The sequence below is a fragment of the Jaculus jaculus genome, chromosome 7, assembly GCF_020740685.1.
Source record: "Jaculus jaculus isolate mJacJac1 chromosome 7, mJacJac1.mat.Y.cur, whole genome shotgun sequence".
NCBI lineage: Eukaryota > Metazoa > Chordata > Mammalia > Rodentia > Dipodidae > Jaculus > Jaculus jaculus.
This window is the reverse complement of record NC_059108.1, coordinates 25,335,233-25,357,713: the sequence shown is the minus strand read 5'-3', so window position 1 is coordinate 25,357,713 and position 22,481 is coordinate 25,335,233. Positions and strand designations below refer to the sequence as shown.

At 43.9% G+C, this 22,481-nt stretch overlaps 1 protein-coding gene across 3 annotated transcripts in view; it reads right to left on the bottom strand.

The window, feature by feature from the left end:
• Positions 1 to 261: 261 nt before the first annotated feature.
• The window catches only part of Cab39l (calcium binding protein 39 like), a 128,423-nt gene continuing 106,203 nt past the window's right edge, over positions 262 to 22,481 (bottom strand). For all 3 annotated transcript variants that reach the window (XM_045154964.1, XM_045154963.1, XM_004660049.3), the window contains 2 exons: positions 13,272 to 13,415; positions 262 to 2,575 (listed from right to left, as the gene is read on the bottom strand). In XM_045154964.1, the coding sequence (XP_045010899.1) occupies positions 2,396 to 2,575; positions 13,272 to 13,415 (324 nt within the window). In that variant the 3' untranslated portion in view covers positions 262 to 2,395. The remainder of the gene's footprint in view (positions 2,576 to 13,271; positions 13,416 to 22,481) is intronic.

The following is a 22,481-nucleotide window of genomic DNA, read 5'->3' as shown; positions in this document are numbered from 1 at the left end:
TGCAAGTGTGTAACAGCAATGGCTCTTAGCTGTGGAAGGGAACAATGGGACATGCAGATCTAGTGCCTGCTGGGTGGCACTTGGTTGATGGGATGTGGACAGGGTCATTGGCTGGTGGAATGCACAGGAAGATGCTACTGGGGTCTCGGGGAGGGAGGATTTGGACCCCGTCAGAGCTGGCCCACGTGGCCGGGGGCCTTCCTTGTTTGGAGTGGTGATAAGAACACGGCTGCACACGCAGAGGAATGAGCCCAACCCGAGTGTGTGGTACTATTTATTCAGTCAGCCTTTAAATGTGTGCTTTTGGAATAGCATATTAAATAGGACCTTTTCAAAATTTAATTATCACAATATTTACAGTGATCTTTGTGCAAACATAGCTCAACGGGGAGGTTTCTGCTCCCCCTTTGAGTTAATAATTTATATACTCACATCACACACACAAAAAAAAACCCTCAGCCACTTCATTTCTGCATCTGAGATTAGTTTTTTTTTTTTGTTGGACAGGTACAGAGCTCAGATACAAAGATGCCAGGAAAGAGCTAATTCAAAGGCCTGAGGAAGTAAAATATTTGCTTTATCAAAACAGAATTAGAACAGAGCCTCACTTCCCATTCAAAAACGTGTCCCATGATATTGTGGAAGCGTCCGAGGCAGCCAAATACATTTCCACTGGTCATTTCATTTTGCTGTGTTAATATTTACGTTTGTCTCTTTCAATCAAATAAACAACCCCAGAAAAGTCAAATCTTCAGTGACTCTTGACTGTCAGGGAATGTTGTAAGAGTGATATGACGTCTTTGACTAACGAACGCAAGCCACCAGGAGCTATGCAGACCCTCCCTGGCATTGGCATGGCGGGTCCACTTGAACCACAAGGCTTCATGCCTGGCACTGAAGCAGGACAGTTGAACTCCAGCCAACAGGTGAGGTGCCCTGCCAGGTAATTCTTTAGTACAAAACCCACTAATCGCATTTACAACAGGAACACACTTCTCTTCTCTGGATAGCACAGTTATGTGGCTGAAGAAAAGGAACACAGCACCCAAGGACTGTAGGGACGCCTATGGGAGGCAGCAACTTGTGCTCAGGGAGAAATTATAAAAAATACAGCATAGCAACGTATCTTGAATGTCTTCTACACATAGCTTTAAAATTTCGTTTTATACATTTGATGTCTGAAAACTATGACCTTCTGAAAATTTAGTTTTTCATTTTATGCCTTTTAAAGGAACATGATGAACTGCCTAATTATTTCTCATATGCAAGTGAAAATTTGGACCAAAAGTTTTAGATTTTCTATGTTTTCAAAGAAGAATTTTTAAATATTTTTTATTCATTCATTTGCAAGCAGAGAGAGATAGAAGAGAGGCAGACAGAAAGAACGGGCACACCAGGGCCTCCAGTCACTGCAAGTGCACTCCAGATGCATGTGCTACGATGTGTATCTGGCTTTATCTGAGTACTGGGGAACTGAACTCAGGTGATTAGGCTTTTCAAGCAAGCACCTTAACTGCTGAGCCATCTCTCTAGCCCTCACAGATGATTTTGATGAGCAGTTAGGGAGTGACAGATTAGGAAAAAGACTATAGTTATTTGAGAAGATTTTCATGTGTAAGTCTAAGGGTAATGTCTTCTATTGACAGTCCCCTGTGACCATCCTCTAGCCTCATGACTTGTATACGATGTGAGCCAACTCTAAAACACCTCAAAGCACCCCTCCCATAACAGCTCTGAACAAAGTCGGTATGGAGCCATGGTGACACTGTGGATCCTCCCTGGCCATGACCTGTGCTGGTCTAGCTTGGGCCTCAGATGCTCCAAAGCTAGCTCTTTGCAGGTGCTGTGGGCAAGGGCTCTGGGTCATGTGTGAGACGGAGTGCGGGACAGCGAGCAGGAAGTGAGCTGGGCGATGGGACTGGTTCCTCCCGAAGTTCAGAACTGCTAACCACCATGAGAGGTGTTGAGCAGGGAGTTAAGGGCACAGGGCAGCTGACACAACCCTGTTTCTGAGGACCTTTCAGTGACTTACTGTTTCTCTAAGTGCAGACTGACAGACTCCTGCTCCCACACCCACTTTTCAGGGTGACAGAGCAGTCATTTGAGCTCCTCCTACTTGGTGGCTCGTGGTGATGGACGGTTCAGTGCCACACTTGCTTTTATCAACATTTGATACCATGGCTCTGACTTCATGAAAGCCATCACAGGCTTGATTAAAATGAATATATTATTCTAGGTTGATTTGTTTTTTCATTCAAATGTTTATATTCCATCTACCTTGAACAAGTGAGGAAAAAGTGGCACCGCCAATGCCTTCCCCCAAACAGTGACTTTCTGAAATGACCCTGTCTCACTGGGCAAAGGAGACAGAGGCGCGGCAGGAAGGGTGCTGCCTTCATGGGGCTGGCTTCTTCAAGTCTCGAATCTGCTTAATCAAATAGTTCTTCTCATCAGCGAACTGCTCATCATCCGTCCGTTCTTTCTGGAAGCTGCTCAGAAACTCAATGAGTTTGGGTTGATTTTTCAACAGAATCTCCACGATTGGCTGTGTTTTGTGAGGGCTGGCCACAAATACCTGACAAGAGAAGGAAACAAACACGTCAGACAGACCAGCGAACCAGGGTCCCATGGGCTCTTCTTGGCAGGCATTTCACCCATGGAGCTACCTTCCTACCACCCTGTTTTTGATAATTAATTTTGAATATACTCAAGGGAATAGTTACCTTCTCACCTTCGCTCCCTAGAGGTCATAAAAGGAACTGTTTTCGTTGTCTAGGCCTCACCTTCCAGAGATTTCCACTTAGCAGATCTGTGGCCCTCTAGTGCTCTGCATTTTCATAAGGTTCCCCTAAGATTCATATCCATACTCATGGCTGGAACCACAGGCCTGAGCGAAGGTCACCTTAGCTAGGGACTAGAGCAGGTAGCTCAGTGGAACAGTATTTGGCTAATATGTGGGAGGTGCTGGATTTAATTCCCAGCACGACAAACAAAACAAAACATGTCTGATTCACTATAAATGACAGCAATGACTGTAACAGGACATAACACAAAACTGTAGAATTGAGACCGAAGGTGTGGCTCAGTGGTAAAGTGCTTGCCTCGCATGCAGGAAGCCCTGGGTTTAAACACTAGCCTTGCAAAAACAACAAACAACCCTACGGTCGACTAGCGAACTGTACTGTAATAGGCATGCGTCCTAGTTACTACTACATACAGGGTTATACCACAAGATACAGCTGAAAGGGACTCAGACCCCTTTAGAACTCTCTGTCCTGAGACTGACTCCTTTAAAGGATTGTAAGCTTCCCACAGCCCCTTTGCCCCAAGATCGGCCCTGCAGCCTCAGAAACACACAGCTCTAAGCAAACCCGCTAGGAGGAGGCTTAGCTGTGGGCAGTGAGGACTGAGGTGGAGACCTCAGGGCTCTCCCACCCCAGCAAGAGAAGGAGAAAACTGTACAAGGGTGTTAAGCACCAGTGGGGATGGGTGGAGTGAAGGGCATGGAGTCTGCAGGGAGCTGGTCACAGCATCTGTACTCAGACTTGAGTGGGCGTAGGCACCGCGCGAGCTAGCCCGTGAGTCATGAGGAGCATTTTTACATGTGGTTATGACAAAGGAAAGCAGACCAGGAATACGGAATTGCTCCAAGAGCAGCCCCAATAAAGGCAGGGCCAGAGGTTGTGGGAGCTAGTTGGGAAGCGTCGCAGCTACGGCGCAGGCTCTCAGACCCCAGCCACGCACACGGGCCTTACCCATGTTCGCATCTCACCTCTCCTACTTGTTAGCAGCACGTCCACTGCGAATGCTCCAAGCCCATCTCATCATCCACCTGGCAGCGCTAGGCTTGTGCTAGAAGAGATCAGCACGCCACTGCCTTTGTGAGACCTTAGTAAAACGTGTCATTTTGCTAGGACAGGTTCAGTTCATTGAGCCAGTTTATTTCTGAAATTACTCACATACAAGTGCTATGAATATTATATGTTAATCCCGATGCTTCTGTTCCTTCCACTGGGGCTTTTACTTCTCACAAGTGCTGCAGTACACAGAGCTCCCTCTAGTCCTTGTGGGTCTAGCAACTCAGACGGGAGCGGCCTCCAGCAGCCCTCACTGTCAGCCCGCCCCTCACCAGGCTAGGGGCCTCAAAGGGAAAGAAGAGGGTCTCCCATGCTGCCTCTTGTCAGGTCGTCAGCCATGAGGTGACAAAAAGCTGACCTGAGACCTTCTAGGCCACACGGTACCTCTTAAACAACCAGCGAGACAAATCAAAAAGGGAAATTAGAAAATACTTTCAGACATATGAAAACAGAAATGCAATATACAAGAAGTTAAGAGATGCGCTGGAAACAGTGCTCAGGAAAAAGTTCTAGCTGTGATGCCTCCATTCGGAAAGAGAGAGCCGGCCAATAAGCTAACGTGTACCATAAGGAGGCAGAGATGGAAGAGTGAACTAGACAAAAGCAATAAAAGGAAGGGCAGGGGGCTGCGGAGATGGCTCTGGATAAAGCACTCCACTCAAGTCTGAATAATGGAGCTTGATCCTCAGACCCCATGTGAAAGCTGGATGCGATTGTTGGTATCTGTAATCCCAGCATGCTGATGGCAAGATGAGGTGGAGTCAGGACAATTTTCTGGAAGCTCAAAGTGAGCACAGCAGCAGCAGCAGCAACACAAGATTGAGATGGAGAGAGAGAGACAGAGAGAGAGAGAGAGAGAGTCCCTGCTTTAGATGAAGGGGAAAGGAGATACAGAAAGACCCTGCCTCAGATGAGGTGGAAAAAAGATAAAACCGACCTAAAAAGTTCTCTTCTGGCCTTCACGTGTGTGGTAACATGCACGTGCTAACATTCACACATACACATAAATAAATCAACAAGCAAACAAACAAACAGAAGGACATGGAGCAGAGATAAACAAAATAGAGAAGAGATAAACTACCGAGAATCACTGAAACCAAAAGTTGGTTCTGGGCCGGGTGTAGTGGTCACGCACACCTTTAATCCCAGCACTAGGGAGGCAGAGGTAGGAAAATCACCGTGAATTCAAGGCCACCCTGAGACTACATAGTGAATTCCAGGTCAGCCTGGGCTCTGAGTGAAAGCCTGCCTTGAAAAACCAAAAGAAAAAAAAAAAAAACAGTTGGTTCTTTGAGAAGATTAGTAACACTAACAATCCTTTGGATAGACTCAGAAAAGAAGGCTAAAATTATTAAAAGCAAAAATAAAACTGGGAACATTACTAATAATCCTACAGATGAGACCAGCTGTACCCCAACACTAGAGCTAGATAAGATAAGCAGTAAAAACTATAGGGCATGCCCTTTATAAGGAAAAGACCAACAGTCAGCTAAGCCAAGCCACATAGGAACAAGTGGAATTTATTCCAGAAATACAAGAGTGGTTCTACATAAGAATCAATGGGTTGAATGACATTTCTCAGAAGGATATGGTCACATCTGAGCCCTTAGCACCTGTGGATGTGGCCTACTAAAATAGGGATTTTAGATACATCAAATTAGTATGAGGCCATCCTGGGCTAGGGGGCCTGGATCCAGTGAGTGATGCCCTTATAACTCTGGGCACAGACATACAGTTATGAAGAGAGAAGCATGTGACAGGAAGGCAGAGGCTGGAGTAACCCACTTATGAGCAAGGGCGTTGGCAACCACCAGAAACTAGGAGAGGATGGAAAGATTTTCCCTGAGAACCTCCTAAAGGAGCAAACATCTGACACCTTGACTTTGTACTTCTGGCCTCCAGAACTGTGACAGGATGTATGTTTGTTGTTTGCAGCCATCAGTCTATTCTACTCAGCTATGGCCCTAAGAAGGTGGCATATCACAATAAGTGAATGAAGGAAAACAACATGGTCATTTCAATAAATTCAGAAAGAGTATTTGACAAAACCCAATATCTTTTAAGACAAAAAAAAAACATTCAACATGGGACAATTGGAAATCACATACCAAATAATTAAATTGGGCCTTTACCTCATATCCTAAACTAAGCAAAAATAATTCAAAATCAAAGGCCTAGTTGTAAGAGCTACTAAATTTTTCAAAAGACTATTTTTACTTATTTGTGAGGAGAGAGAGGGAGAAAGAGAGAATATGAATGAATGAGTGAATGGGCTGTGCCAGGGTTTCTTGCTGGTGCAAACAAACTCCAGACACATGTACCATTTTGTGTACCTGGCTTTACATGGGTAATTGAGACTTGAACCCAGGTGGGCAGGCTTTGTAAGCAAACACCATTAACCACTGAGCCACCCCCTCTCAGCCCTACATGTGCCTCCTTGTGCGTCTGGCTAACATGGGTCCTTTGGCTTTGCAGGCAAACGCCTTAACCACTAAGCCATCCCTCCAGCCCTCAAAGTAGTTTTAATTTGCATTTCCCTGACGGCCAAAGATATAGACATGTTTTTAAATGTTTATTAGCCACTTGTACTTCTTCTTTCTGTTCAGTTGTACAGCCCATTCATAAGTCAAATTTCTGAGTCATGTTATATAAAGTAGGGACACAAGCAATAAGAGCAATTTGAAAAGATGTCACAAGCAGTTTTCATCTGTTTACCTTGTTTTGGGATGCTTTGAAATACTGTTTTATGAAAAAAAAAATGAGGACAGGAAAGAGCACCAGGAAACTATTCTGAACACAGCAGTCAAGAGTTCCCCACCCCTGGTCTCTGGTGAGTTCCACACCATGCCTTGCCTCGGCCCCCAGCTGAGCATCAAGGGTGGAGGCTGAACTTGGCTGTAGTGAACAAGCTGCCTACAGAGCACAGCATCCAGAGCCACAGAAAACAAAACTAAGGAAAACATTAAAGCTTAAAAGCCACCTGAACATACTTCAGGGCTCCAGGGTCCAGGGGCGGCTCTGTGGAGCTGAGCCAAGGCCTCCGTCTGCAGACCACAGCATTGCTGAAACAGAAGCTTAGTTTGTCCAGTAGAATTCTCTACTGTTTGGAAATACTTTTGTGAGCTATTTATGTAGTCACCACAAAATACCAGACAATATTTAGCCGAAACGTCACAGCAAGTTCCTTGTAAACAAATGTCAACCAGAATAGGCCCACAGTGTATGATTTCCTAATAAGCTAATAGGTATTATAAACATCAGGCATTTGTGTATCCGTGTAAACAAGCCTAGAATACCTTTCTTTGGTAAGTAACACTTTCAATTTATTGTGGTAAAAGTCACATAACATAAACTTTACCATATTAACCATTCTAAAGGGTACAATTCAAGGACAGTTAGTGTATTTACACTGCTGTATAACTATCACCACTGTATTGTGCCAAAACATTTCAGCACCTCAAAAAGCAACCTTGTCCTTCTTAAGCAACCACTCCCATGTTTCCTTATCCCTAGCACTTGACACCCAACAATGTGCTTTTTGACTCTGTGGCTCTCCCTATTAAGGGTAGTCTGTATAAGTGGAATCAAATCCTGGTTATACTATGATTGACCAGGACATCATGCCTTGCAGTGGCTACATAATATTTCCTGGCATGGTAACTTGGGTTGTTAACACTTTGGAATGGTATAAATAGTCCTACTAGGAATATTATTAGGGCATGGGTTTTTTAATTTTTAATTATTTTTATGTGAGACAGAAAGAGCAAGAAAGAGAGAATTAGCATGCCAGGATGTCCAGCCACTGCAATGAAACTCCAGAAGTGTGTGCCACCTTGTGCGCATGTGTGACCTTGAGCACTTGCATCACCCTGTGTGCCTGGCTTATGTGGAACCCGGAGAGTTGAACATGGGTCTTTAGGTTTCACAGACAAGCGCCTTAACTGCTAAGCCAACTCTCCAGCCAGGACATGAATTTGTTTGTTGTTTGGGTTTTTTGTTTGTTTTTCGAGGTAGGGTCTCACTCTAGCTCAGGCTGACCTGGAATCCACTGTGTAGTCTCAGGGTGGCCTTGAACTCATGATGATCCTTCTACCTCTGCCTCCCAAGTGCTGGAGATTAAAGGTGTGCAACACCATGCCTGGCTTTTGTTTGGTTTTTCAAGGTAGGGTTTCTCTCTAGCTCAGGCTGTCCTGGAATTCACTGTGGAGTCTCAGAGGACACCTTTGGGTGTCTGGAGTTCATTCTGGTGTGCCCATTCTCTCCCCCCCCTTTCTCTGTCAAATAAATGGATAATCTTTAAAAAAAAAAAAGCTACTTTGGGATTCCATCTCACTCCTGTCAGAATGGCTTCATCAAGAAATCAAATGACAATAAATGCTGGTGAGAATGTGGGGAAAGAGAAGCTGCCCTTCATTGTTTGTGGAGGTTCCTGAGACAGCTAAAAATAGATTTACCATATGATCCAGCAATATCACTGCTTGGCATATCTACCCCAAGAACTTTATACATTCCTAGAGATATTTGGTCATCTATGTCTATTCCTAGTAGCTAGGAGATGGAACCAGCTTAGACACCCATCAGCTGATGGACAACAACTATGTGACATTTATATAATAGAGTTTTATTCAGCTGTAAAGAAAAATGAAACTATGTAATTTGCAGGGAAAGGATGGATCTATAAAAAATTACACTACGTGAGGTAACCCAGGCTCAGAAAGTCAAACATCGCATGTTCTCTTATATGTGGATCCTACCTTCAAATATTGAGATTATATGTGAGTTGGAGTAAAAGTCAGTAGTAGAGGCCAAGAAGCTAGAAAAGCCCCATGAGGAAGGTAGGAGAGGGGAGGATATAGTAGATATGTAAGCAGAAAGGGAGAAAACCAGGGTGAAATGTTCCTAGCTGGGTCAAGGGAGAGGATGGAGGAGAGGAGGGGTAGGAATAGGGTTAATCAAAATTATAGATGTTGTGGAAAAGCTATACATAAACCTACTTCTTTGCTAGCTAATAATATATAGGTTAAAAAGGGAGAGAGTCTGGGCAGAAGTGCCATATGGAGTAGATAAAGTTGTACCAAGAAACCATAGAATGTTACAGGAAAAGTTCAGTGCCATGTGTGGGAAACCTTCCAGTGGTTGTTGATTAGTAAGTCCCCTGATACACTCAAAACACTACAGGCTCTTGGTTGCCCACCAGAACTAGATGACAAGACTATTGCTAAAGATGCCATATGCTTGGGCTATATGCAGGTCACTGAAAAATCAAGCTGGAGCTGAGCTGGAAGCCTCCTCCCTGTTGACTAGCTGTCAAGATGTTGAAAAATGCTATGTAGCCTTTGGGGGAGAAAAGTCAATAATGGTCTTAACCAGTAGTGGATCCTGCAAACTATGGCTGTACAGCCAGGCCAAATATACCAAGTGGTATAATGGTAGCATGTCTTTTATGGGGAAAACCAACTACTCTTTGATTGGACTTGAGGCCCACTTCATGGGAGGGAATTCATACCTGGTACTGAAAACCTAATCAAAAGCCTATGGCTGCAATAGGTCATAAGCCCTAGAGGGAAAACTACTGCTGCTGTCTGACTAAATGGATATAGTATCTCCATCAATCTACCCTCTAAATGCTTATGTTTATGCCCATATATTTTTTTTTTTTTTAGTTCAAGTTCTTTATTCATTTGATTTGTTTATTCTTTTTTTTTTTTTTTTTTAAATTTTTATTAACATTTTCCATGATTATAAAATATATCCCATGGTAATTCCCTCCCTCCCCACCCCCACACTTTCCCGTTTGAAATTCCATTCTCAATCATATTACCTCCCCATTACAATCATTGTAATTACATATATACAATATCAACCTATTAAGTATCCTCCTCCCTTCCTTTCTCCACCCTTTATGTCTCCTTTTCAACTTACTGGCCTCTGCTACTAAGTATTTTCATTCTCACACAGAAGCCCAGTCATCTGTAGCTAGGATCCCCATATGAGGGAGATATGCCCATATATTAATGCTACTCTCACTATTAGTTAGAGAAGCTTCTCTTTTCAGATGATGGTGATCACTTGGGAGACTGAAAACTCACAATGTGCTTAGAAGTGACAGTAGTGTGTTAAGCATCTCTATCACACCTCCAAGACACAAGAACCATTGCAGAAAAGGTCGTGGAAAGAATATAAGTGCCAAAGAAAGGAGAGGGGTATTTACTGCTTTCCAGACACAAAGTGGCCACAGCATTCATGACTTCACAGTGGCTGACATTACACCATAGGAAGAAAAAAATTATGACATCAAAATAGAAGAGACACTAGTTGCAAAGAAGGCATTCAATAGAGGAGGTATTCAGGAGGGGAAGAAGGGAGGGCTATGGGAGGGGGTTATGATCATGCTGTATGTCAATATGTATGGAGGTTGTCAATAATGAGTTTAAAAAAAAGAATTGTAGGACTAGAGAGATAGCTCAGTGGTTAAAGGCACTTGTTTGCAAAGCCTATTGGCCTGGGTTCAATTCTCTAGAACCCATGGAAAGCCAGATGCACAAAGTGGTGTATGCGTCTGGAGTTAGTTTGCATTGGCAGAAGCCTTGGTATTTCTATTCTCCCTTTCTCTCTGCTTGCAAGTAAATAAATAAAATATTTTTAAAAAGGAACGTGATTTATGTGCAGTTTTCAAGCATGATGAAAGAAGGACAAGTATGCTGGTCATGACTCAAATATTTTTAATTCAGAAAAGAAAATATTTTGTTTTCCATTTTAAACTTGAATGTATCTTATGAAAAATTAAATTTTTCTTGCATAGATATTCACTGATATCATTCCTTTTGTTTTGTTTTATCAAGGTAGGATCTCACTCTAGCCCGGGATGACCTGGAATTCACTATGTAGTCTCAGGGTAGCCTCGAACTCATGCGATCCTCCTACCTCCGCCCCCCCAAGTGCTGGGATTAGAGGTGTGTGACACCATGCCTGGATCATTCAGGTTTTTAAGCTTTTAAAAACAGCTTTATTGAAACATAATTTATATGTCAGATAGCTCACCCACTGAAAACACACATTTTAGTGATTTTTAATAATTTCAGAGTTGTGTAGCAACACAGTCAATGTTGAGACATTTTTATTACCAGCAAAATAAACCCTAAACCCACCAGCAGATACCTCCCATCTTGGCAACAACTAATTACCTTAGGCCTCAAAAGATCTGCCTAAACTGGGCGTGGTAGTGCACGCCTTTAATTCCAGCACTCGGGAGACATAGGTAGGAGGATCACAGTGAGTTTGAGGCTACCCTCAGACTACATAGTGAATTCCAGGTCAGCCTGGGCTAGAGTGAGACCCTACCTCGAAAAACCAAAAAAAAAAAAAAAAAGATTTGCCTACTTTTGGACATTTCATGTCGATGGCGTCATGGCTTCTTTCACTTCACATAATGTTTTCATGCTTCACCGTAGCAGGAATTATTGCCCTACTCGTTTTATTGTCAAACATGGCTGAATTTATGAAGGATTAAAGGAGATAAACCTTGTTTGCGTGTGTTTAGAAGAGACCCCGGCACACAGTGAGTGCTCATGATACTACTACTGCCACGTCCCTTAACAAATCACCATCAATATCACATATAAACAGCTGATGTGAAATTTAAACCTAGTGACCGGGACAAAGATGTGGTTCAGTGGTAAAGTGCGTGCTAATATACCTGTCAGTGAGCTTCCCACAGAAACGGTCTCCTCAACCACAAAGTGAGGGCCCCTCTGCCTGCCTGCCTTCAGAATGAGGTGAGGAACATAGATATGTATTTTGTCAGGGAAAGTGTTCCGCAAACCACAGAATGCTAAAATGCTGTTACTGTACTTGAAAGGGGCACTGCATATTCTACGTTGTGAGAACACATGGGCACTTAATTTTGTAGAGAGGAATGGAGCAATTTATCTTTCAAGAGCACACCTGCACTTTGTTCTGTAAGGAATTAGCATCTATACATTGGAAGGCACTTCAGCACATTCACGCTACTACGAATGGTTGGTTTGTTTGAGTCAATCATCAATCTAGGTGTCATCAAAACAGCAGCTTAGGAGGAGCAACTTAGGGGCCTTGATACATGCAAGCTCTCCCCAGTGCCACAGAAGACGATGAGGGAAAACAGAATCCTTCCTGCTACTCAGGGAGGAGATGAGGGAGGTGGACTCTCAGAGACAAGACCCACCTGGCTAGGGGAACAAGACTAAGCTCTGAGTGGATTTAGTGCCTTTGTCTGCTTCCAGACTTCACCCTGGCTTCTTAGTTTGTGGCTCTGAATAAAGCACAGCCTAAAGAGCCAAGTCCTGGCTTTGATCCTGTGCCTGGCGGCTTAGGCTGCTCACACACCTAAGTCTTTGAGATGTACAAAGTTCATAAAAGTGTAAACATGATGTGGAAAACGATATGTATTCCAGAATTATATGGAAAAGCAAAGTGGAATTCTCCTAGGGCCAAAGGTGAGCTGGAACCAAAAATCAGTAACAGAAGCCAGTAAGCTAGAAAAGGGCTATAAGGGAGGGAGGAGAGGAAAGGACTAGGGGATGGTATTGTATATATGTAAGTAAAACAGATTACAGGGAAAGGAAAGGCCTAAGTGAGACCAGGGGAAGAGACTGTGTAAAATAAGGGCTGAGGGGGGGAGGTCAATCAAAATTCAAGATATCCTGAATAAGACATATGAAAACCTACTTTTTGAATAATGGCACATCCAGAAGCCATAGATTGTTACTAGAAATTTTTCAGTGCCAGGGATAGGATACCTTCCAATGAGTTGTTGGCCAGGGAGGTCCTTGTTGCCTCAAAACATTACAGGCTATTGCCAAGGCCCTTGGTTTCCCTTGAGAAACAGATAGTAAGTCCCTATTGCTGAAGACTTAACATTCCTGAGCAGCAAAGTCACTGAGAAATCAAGCTGGTACTGAGCAGAAAACCTTCTCCCTATAGACCAGCCAGCTGAAAGCTGGAAAAAACTGCACTGTGTGCACCCCCATGGGAGACAGAAACCATAAGCAGTGAGACAGTGGACAATGGAAGCCTCAAGTTTGGCCAGACAGGACAAAGGACCAAATGAATGTAATAGTGGCATGTCTGCTCTGGGAGAAAACAACTGCTCTCTAATTGGACTGAAGGCCTGCTCTATAGGAGGGAATATATACATGGTACTGAAAGCCTAATCAAAAGCCTAAGGAGTTGACCCTGGGCCATCAAGCTTGGCAAGCAAGTGCCTTTAACCACTAAGCCATCTCTAAATGGGCATTCTTTAAAACAGTTCTACTTTCATCGAAATGCGCAAAACAGAAAGATTTATGTGACTTTGTCTCAAGAACAAAGGGAAATAAGAAGCAGGGAGTTTGCTGTTTGAAACTGGAAAAACCAATACCTACGGTGGTGGTTTACCTTGAAGACGTGAAAGGCTTCAAACTGGATGTTGGGGCTCTTGTCTCGCAGCAGGTTCATCATCAGTTTCAGGTTCTCGGGCCTGCTGATGTACTTGGTCATGACGGCAAAGTTGTGGCGATCCAGGATCAGCTCACCTAGCAGCTGCAAGGAACCAAAGCCACAGCCGTTAGCTGTCTCATAGTCACCTTATTCAAATAGACCTCGCTGAAAAAGAAGACAGAAAGGTAAGACTAGTGTGTGAAAAAAAAAAAAAGTACATCTTAAATGAACTTTTGGCACTGTACACATGCTCTAGACTTGGCAGGGGCAGGAGGACTATCTGAGCCCCTGAGCTCAAAGCTAACCTGGGCAGCATAGTGAGACCCCATCTCAAATAAGCAGGCATAAGACAGTGTTTGTTATTACTTTACGCTTTCTACGCAGTTTTGCTAATGCCAGTGCTTAATGGAGTTGTTTTTTTTTTTTTTTAAACTACTGTTGCTGCTCACTTAAGAGACAACCAGACACAACTTTACTGTCACCACTTACTTCAATTATCTTGCTTCTAATGAGCTCTACAGGCTTTCAGGTGGGCAAGGAATAACCAAGCTGACTATAGCTTTCCCTCCCTGTCCTGAATCAGTGTACTCTACTAACTTACTGGAAAGAAAGTTTTATGTTAAACCACTCTTCTTCTTGACTTTTATTATAAAACCTGATTTAAAGGTAGGCAAAAAAATCATTGACCCTGAATTCATATCAAGCTTTTTTGTTTTGTGGAAAGGGTTTTGAAATAGGGTTCTCGCTCTAGCCCAAGCTGACATGGAACTAAATTTGTAAGTCCAGGCTGACCTTAAACTCAGAGATCCTACCTCTAGCTCCCAAGTGCTAGGATTAAAGGTGTGGGTCACCACGTCTGGCTCCTATCAAGCTTTTTAGGTATATATAGGAAGTTTTTATTAAAAAAGAGGGCATGGTGGCACACACCTTTAGTCCCAGTACTTGGGAGGCAGAGGTAGGTGGATCACTGTGAATTCAAGGCTCCCCTGGAACTACAGTGTAAATTCCAGGTCAGTCTGGGCTACAGCAAGACCCCACCTCAAAAAAAGCTAGGAAATGGAACCAGCCTAGATGTCCCTCAACTAAGGAATGGATAATTAAGATGTGGTACATTTATACAATGGAGTTCTATTCAGTGGTAAAGAAAAACACAATTATGAAATTTGCAGGGAGATGGATGGATTTGGAAAGGATTATCCTAAGTGAGGTAACCTAGGCCCAGAAAGCCAAACGTCCCATGTACTTTCTCATATATGGATCCTAGCTACAAATGTTTAGACTTGTATGTGAGTTGGAGTAAAAATCAGTAGCACAGGCTAGTAAGTTAGAAAGGGTTATAAGGGAGGGTGGAAAGGGGAGGACTTAAGGGGATGGTATTTTATACACACACACACACACACACACATATTACATATATAATACACACACACACACACACACATATCGAAGAACAGATTACTGGGGGGGCAATGGTTTAAGTGAGGTCATGGGAAGAGATTGAGTAAAAGAAGGGTGGGGATAGGGTTAATCAAAATTCAAGATGTTGTGAATAAGCCACATGGAAACCTTCTTTTTTGGGTAATGGCACATCCAGAAGCCATAGACTGTTACTAGAAAAATTTCAGTGCCAGGCAGGGCTGGGATACCTTCCAGTGAGTTGTTGGCCAGGGAGGTACCTGATGCCCCCAAAATATTACAGTCCATTGTCAAGGCTCTTGGTTCCCCACCAGAAACAGATGGTAAGACCCTATTGCTGAAGACTCCATGTACCTGAGCTACAAGGTCACTGAGAAATCAAACTGGAGCTGAACTGAAAAACCACCTCCCTACAGACCAGCTGATGGAAAGCTGAAAAAGGCTGCGCTGCATGCAGCCCTATAGGAGACAGAAGTTCTTCAGTGGTGAAAACAGTGGACACTGCAAACCTTAAGTTTGGCCAACCAGGCCAAATGACCAAATGAGTGCAATAGTGGCATGTCTGTTATGAGGGAAACCAACTGCTCTCTAATTGGACTGGAAGCCAGCTCCATAGGAGGGAATGCATTCCTGGTACTGAAAACCTAATCAAATGCCTACAGTGGAAGAGGTCATGAGCACTAGGAGAGTAAGGCCTGCTTCTGTCTGGCTAAATGCATATATTATACTCACCAAACTGCCCTATAAACACTTTTCTTTTCTACAGCCACGGCACCATCACAGCACGGAGGAAGTGCCTTCTGCTTCTACATTTCCAGTGTCAACGTTTCTGCCCGCAGTTCTGCTGTGGCACGTCCTGCTGGCCTACTATACTTGATATCTTTAAAAACTGTTTGCCTCTTGGTTAATGGCATTGAGATTTGCCAGTTCCGTGGGACAAAGAGTCAAAGTTTTCCTCAGCTCCTTTTCCTTGCTCCTCCTCACATGTCCAGGATCTGCCAACTTTCTGTTTTCTGTCTCTTAGACATCCTTCATTCCATCTTTACTGCCACTTTCCTCACGTCCTCATTCCCTTTCATCCAGGTAATCCCCAAATCCTGCAAACGCTTCCTCTCAGTCTTCAGTCCACGCCACTCTGTGACAGGCCAAGCTATCTTCCTGAAAACCAACTCTACTTGAAAAAAAAAAAAAGCCGGGCATGGTGGCACACGCCTTTAATCCCAGCACTTGGGAAGCAGAGGTAGGTGGATCGCCATGAGTTAGAGGCCACCCTGAGACTACATAGTGAATTCCAGGTCAGCCTGGGCTAGAGTGAGACCCTACCTCAAACAAACAAACAAAAAAACTAATTCCACATATAAAAGTAAGCAAACAGCTGGGTGTGGTGGTGCCCACCTTTAATCCCAGGAGGCAGAGATAGGAGGATCACTCTGAGTTCAAGGCCACCCTGAGATGACATAGTGAATTCCAGGTCAGCCTGGGCCAGAGTGAGACCCAACCTCAAAAAACAAAACAAAAAAAAAAAAAAAAAGGCAAGCAAACAAACGCCAGGTTTCCATGTATTTGGGGGAAAACCTCAACTCCTTAAGATGACATTGAAGGCCTTGGGGATAGGGGCTCATGTCTGCAGCTTCCTTCTTTTCTTTATTCCCACAGTAGTCTTCCTCACCCTTGACTCTGTGCACTCCCCCAACTTAACCACCCTTTCTCTGTGTGTATAGTGCAAGTGTGTGCATGTGTGCATGTCTCCACATGTGTGGAGGCTGGAGGATGACATCTGAAGGCTTCCTTAATTGCTCTGCACTTTAATTTTTTTATTTTTATTTATTTATTTGAGAGCGACAGAGAGAGAAAGAGAGAGAGAGAGAAACAGAGGCAGAGAGACAGAGAGAAAGAGAGAGAATGGGCGCGCCAGGGCCTCCAGCCACTGCAAATGAACTCCAGATGCGTGCACCCCCTTGTGCATCTGGCTAACGTGGGTCCTGGGGAATCGAACCTCGAACCGGGGTCCTTAGGCTTCACAGGCAAGCGCTTAACTGCTAAGCCATCGCTCCAGCCCTTCACTTTAATTTTTCGACACAGCGTCTCATACTGACCTAGAGCTACCCATGAGCCTCAGGGATTCCCGTGCCCACCTCCCCAGCTGGGATCACAGGCACGCACCGGACAGTAGGTCCTGAGAATCTGAACTCAGGTCCTCATGTTTATGTGGCAGCGCTCTACCAAATGGAGCCACCTCCCCGCCCAGCTACTCTCTTCTTGCTGGGATGTTTTTTGCATTTTTTTTGTTCATTTTTATTTATTTGTTTGAGAGTGACAGAAAGAGAGAGAAAGAGGCAGAGAGAGAGAGACAGAGAGAGAGAGAATGGGCATGCCAGGGCTTCCAGCCAATGCAAATGAACTCCAGACGTATGTGCCCCCTTGTGCATCTGGCTTATGTGGGTCCTGGGAAATCGAGCCTCGAACCAGGGTCCTTGGGCTTCACAGGCAAGCGCTTAACCACTAAGCCATCTCTCCAGCCCATCTTGCTGGAATTTTTGAGAAACATTATCACCTCCTGTCTGCCTGCCTAAATATATCTACCCTTAGGACTAGCTCAGAGACCATGCTGAGGGTTCCCCATCTCTCCGCCAGGTCTCCCAAGTAAGTACCTGTCTCAGTATTCCTAGTGTTTTCCTCTTTCATTCAGATTGTCTCCGAGCAGACGTTATAAGATCTTAGGTCTAAGCTCCATAAGACCACGGTTCAAGCCTTTCTTGGGTCTGTGTCCCTTACTACCTGTGTGTGTGTGATGTATGTGGATATGGCTGAGAGGTAGCAGTCCTAGCAACACAGGCCCCTCTTTACAAAATGCAGAAAAGAAAGCAATTTTATTACTGAATAAGCCCAACACTGTAGGTAATCTGTGAAACAGGCATACGATCCACGTTATGGGCACAGCCAGGAAGCTACCACTGCCCAGTCTCTAGAGGTGAAGAGTGGTACCCTGCCTCTGGGCGGGGTGGGGGGGGGTCACAGTGCTGTTTCTGTGCACTCTTTGTGGTTCACCCCAAAGTCACCTGGGGATTGAGAGAGTCCTTTGTTTTAGCAAATTGTGTTTATCTGGGTAATGAAGTTTCTTTTATGACAAGCAAATGGCCACAGCTTGGAGGAAAGAGCTCATGACAAACATCCTTTCTGGATGTTTGGTTTCAAAGGCTGGCTCCTCGGACAACAAAATGAAGCACTTCTGAACTGTACAGCCAAGAGGAGGCTTGTCTGCCTTCTCTGAATACGGACCTACATGTCTACTGTCAGACAACAGACAACAAGACAACGTGACAAAATAGTGTTCAGTTTGGCCAAAGGGAATTTCATGTTTTACAATTTATCCTTAACTGTTTGTTTTTATTTTTATTTTGTTTCTCTATTCTACTCCCTCAATCCACATGTCTGTTTTTGTACCAGTAGTACCATGCTATTTCTGTTACTGTGGCTTTGTAGCATAACTTGAAATCAAGTAGGATACCTCCAGCATTTTTTTAAAATATTTTCTTTATTCATTTAATGGGGGGAATATAGAGAAAAAAAAGAGAATAGGTATGCCAGAGTCTCTAGCCACTGCAAATGAACTCCAGATGCATGTGCCACTTTGTGCATCTGGCTTTACATGGGTACTGGGGGAATCAAACCTGGGTCCTTAGGCTTTGCAGGCAAGTGCCTTAACTGCTGAGCCATCTCTTCAGCCAGCATTGTTCTTTTTTACACTGTAGTTCCAGGCTAGCCTCAAATTCACAGTGATCCTCCTACCTCTGCCTCCCAAGTGCTGGGATTAAAGGCATGCACCACCACGCCTGGCTGTTCCTCTTCTTTTTTTTTTTTTTTTTTTTGTTTCAAATGCACAGATGATGTGCATGTGTATAGACATGTATGTGCCCATGGCACACATGTAGAAGTCAGAAGTCAATCCTCTCCTCCCACCTTCTTTTGAGATAGGGTCTCTATTATTGTTTTGCCACTGGATAGGCCAGTGTGGCTGGTGTGTGAGCATTTGAATTCTCCTGGTTTGGCCTCTCAATGCCATAGACACGTTGGGATTATAGACACATGTTCCACTTTGCATCTGGCTTTATGTGTGTGCTGAGGATTGAACTCAGGTCAGCAGACTTGCAAGCAAGCATCTTTAACTGCTGAGCCATCCTCCCAGCCCATCCAGCATTATTCTTTTGCTTAGATTGCTTTGTCTTTTGTAATTCCATATACATTTTTGGATTTTTTATTTTTATTCTTTTTAGTTCTGTGAAGATAGAAGAAAATGTGTTGCATATACACAATGGAGGCAGGGCTTTAGGAGTTTGTTTTCTTTTATGTATTTTGTGTGTTCCTGTGTGTGAGTGCAGATGTGTGCCACAGCGCACATCTGGAGGTCAGAGGACAAAACGGGTGCTGGTCATTACCTTCCAATTTTGTTCTCATTTTGTTGTTTGTCAGGTTAGCTGGCCTACAAGCTTCTAGAGGATTCTCCTGTCTCTACCTCCCTTCTTGCCACAGACATAACAGGATTGCAGAGGTTTGCACTATAGTGTCCAGCTTTATGTGAGTTCTGGGGATCAGAAACTAGGCACTCAAGCTTGTATTATAAGTGCTTTATTCACTGAGCTATCGCTCTAAGTCTTTCTTTGTTGTTGTTTTTGTTTGTTTTCTAGATGTAGGCTCTCACTCTAGCCCATCCTGACCTCAGTCTTCTGAGTGCTGGGATTAAAGGTGTGCCACCATGCCCTTCTTTAACAACAATAAAAAAAAAACAAAACCAGGGTAAGGCCAGATATTGTGGTGCACACCTTTAATCCCAGCATTCAGGAGGCAGGGGGAGGAAGATGCTGTGACTTTCAAGTCAGCCTGAGCTAGAGTGAGACCCTACATTGAAAAAATAAAAGTAAATGAAAAACAGGGTCTTATTATAGGCCAAGTTGGCCTTTAAATTGTCATGTAGTTGGTGATGACCCTGAACTACTGAGCCTCCTGCCTCTACCTCTCCAGTACAGATATTACAGGCACACGCCACCATGCTCAGTTATGCAGTGCTGGGGATCTAACCTAGGGCCTTAGGCACCCTGACAACTAAGTTATACCCCAAGGCCCACAATAGTTTTACTTAGCCATAAAGAAGAATGAAATTACATTGTTTTCAGGAAATGGATGTAACTGAGGTTCATCATATTAAGTGAAGTGAGTCTCTTCAGTATCTATTTCATGGGTATACCCACTGCTGCTTTTGGTCAGGTGCTTTCTGCCAGCCACTCAAAGCTAACTACAATGGCCATTAGGTGGTTTTGGTTGTACAGACTAACGGTTAAGAGACCCTGAACTATGGGGATGTTTGGACAGCATTCAGATTGACAAAAACTATGGGGACTTTTAAAGTTGGACTGAGTGATTGCAACTGACATCACAGTTTAGGGGGGCTGTGGGTACAATGTGGTGATTTGGGTCAGACGTCCCCCATACACTCCTGTCTTTGGAATTCTTGGTCCCCAACTAGGGGCAATTTGGGAGGTGGAGCCTTGCTAGAGGAGGTGTGTTGTTGGGGGCATGCTTTGGGGTGTTACAGCCAGCTCCCCCTTGCCAGAGCCTGGCTCACTCTCCTGGTACTGTTTTCTGCTGTGGCAGAGGTGATGTTCGACCTCTGTGCCATGCTTTCTCCCATCATCACAAAGCTTCCTCTCGAGACTGTAAGGCAAAGTAAAAACTTTCTCTCCATCAGCAGCTCTGGTTGTGTGCTTTGTCCCAGCAATGAGATGGCAACTACAACAGTAACTAAGTTGTTTTTCTCCCTGAAACTTGGTATTTTAATGAAGCTGACCAGAGCTCAAAAAAAAAAAAAAAATTCCAAGATTCTTTTGAATGATAATTTTTCTTGCTGGTATTTAGATGCCAGGCCTCTGAAGAAGATAGGAAATAAGTTCCCAAGGTCTTTAACGTGAGGAGAAAAAAATTTCTCTGTTAATTACTTTTTAATTATTAAAAATTATTTATTTATTGAAGAGTGAGAGAGACAGACAGTGAGCGAGTTAACTGAAGGACAGAGTATGTAGTTCATGCCCCAAATGGCTGTCCTTCAACACCTTTTATTAGGGAGTACAGGCACTCAAGGGCACCCAGGACCTTATTTTGTTGGGCTCCTATGCATTTCCACCAGCTTTCCATAGCAGACATGATTTCAAGAAAGCAAATGTCCTTTGGTTTTATATGCGCACATACAAGTGTGTGCAAATACTTTTTGTTTTACATGTACATACACAAACACAAATGCCCTTTTGTTTCATATACACAACTTGTTCAAAGTCTTTTTGTTTTGATTTTCAAGGTAGGGTCTCACTCTAGCCCAGGCTCAGGCTGATCTGGAATTCATTATACAGTCTCAGAGTGGCCTTGAACTCAGGGCAATCCTCCTACCTCTGCCTCTCTAGTGCTGGCATTAAAGGCGTGTGCTACCACACCTGGCTCAAAGTTATTTTTATTTTTCACAAACTTAGGGCTCTGCTCAAATGTCAAATTACTAGGGAGGCCTTGCTGATACTCCAGTTACCAAGGCATACATGCCACGCCCTCAGAGATCGTCTTCTTTTCATCTCTAAACAACTTCCCCTAGAGAGAACTGTGGCTTTGTTTAGCTTAGGTTTGGTTTCCTTTCTTAGAAATATTCTAAATTCTACTTTAGCATGGCACCTTATCCTGCTTAACTTTTCATTTCAGCATTTACAGCTACCTGAAAACCATGTATTTGTCTCCTAGATGTTGTCCCCCAGCAGAACATGAGGTCCATGGTGCTGGATTTAATTGCCACTGTCTAGAACATTAGCAGGTAAATATGTCCTGACTAAAATGAATGTCCTGTTACTTCCCTCACACTATTTCCCCAACAGTTTCCCCAGCATTTGTGGATAGTTGAGAATCAACTTTGCTTTCTTTACCAGCTAACCACAACCTCTCTTTGTTTGTTTGTTTATTTCAAAGTAGGGAGGCGGGGTCTCACTCTAGCCCAGGCTGACCTGGAATTCACTATGTAGTCTCAGGGTGGCCTCGAAGTCATGGCGATCCTCCTGCCTCTGGGTCCTAAGTGCTGGGATGAAAGGTGTGCACCACCCCACCTGGCCACCTCTTTTAACCCTCTTACAGAGTCTGTTTCAGTGCAATTCTGGCAGGTTCTGAGGACAGCAAAGCCATGTGTGTACTGTCAGACGGTCTTTTCACATAGGCATGTGTTAGTCCCAACCACCTTGCAGTGCTGAGGATACAACTCAGGGCTTTGTGTATGCCAGGCAAGTGCCCTACGGCTGCACTATACTCCCAGCCCAGCTGGGTATTTTTTATGGTGGGAGGGAGGGTGATTCAAGATGGGGTCTCACTCTAGCCCAGGCTGACCTGCAATTCTATGTAGTCTCAGGGTGGCCTCAAACTCACAGCGATCCTCTTACCTCTGGCTCCGGAGTGCTGGGATTAAAAGAGTGTGCCCCCACACCTGGCCCTGGTTGATTTTTTTAAAATTACTCTTTTAGTTCTTAAGAATGCCATGCCTTCTATTTCTGGACCTTTGTTGTAAATATGATTTGAACATGTCAAGTTCAGTGGTGGTGCTATGGTAACTAGAGGGCTCGGGGGACCGAACTTGCCGTGGACTGGTTTAAGCAATGTTCTTTAGGAAGGAAGTATGTTACAACCATGCTTCCCTTATGTCCATAACATTTCAGCTCTATCAGCACTATATCATAG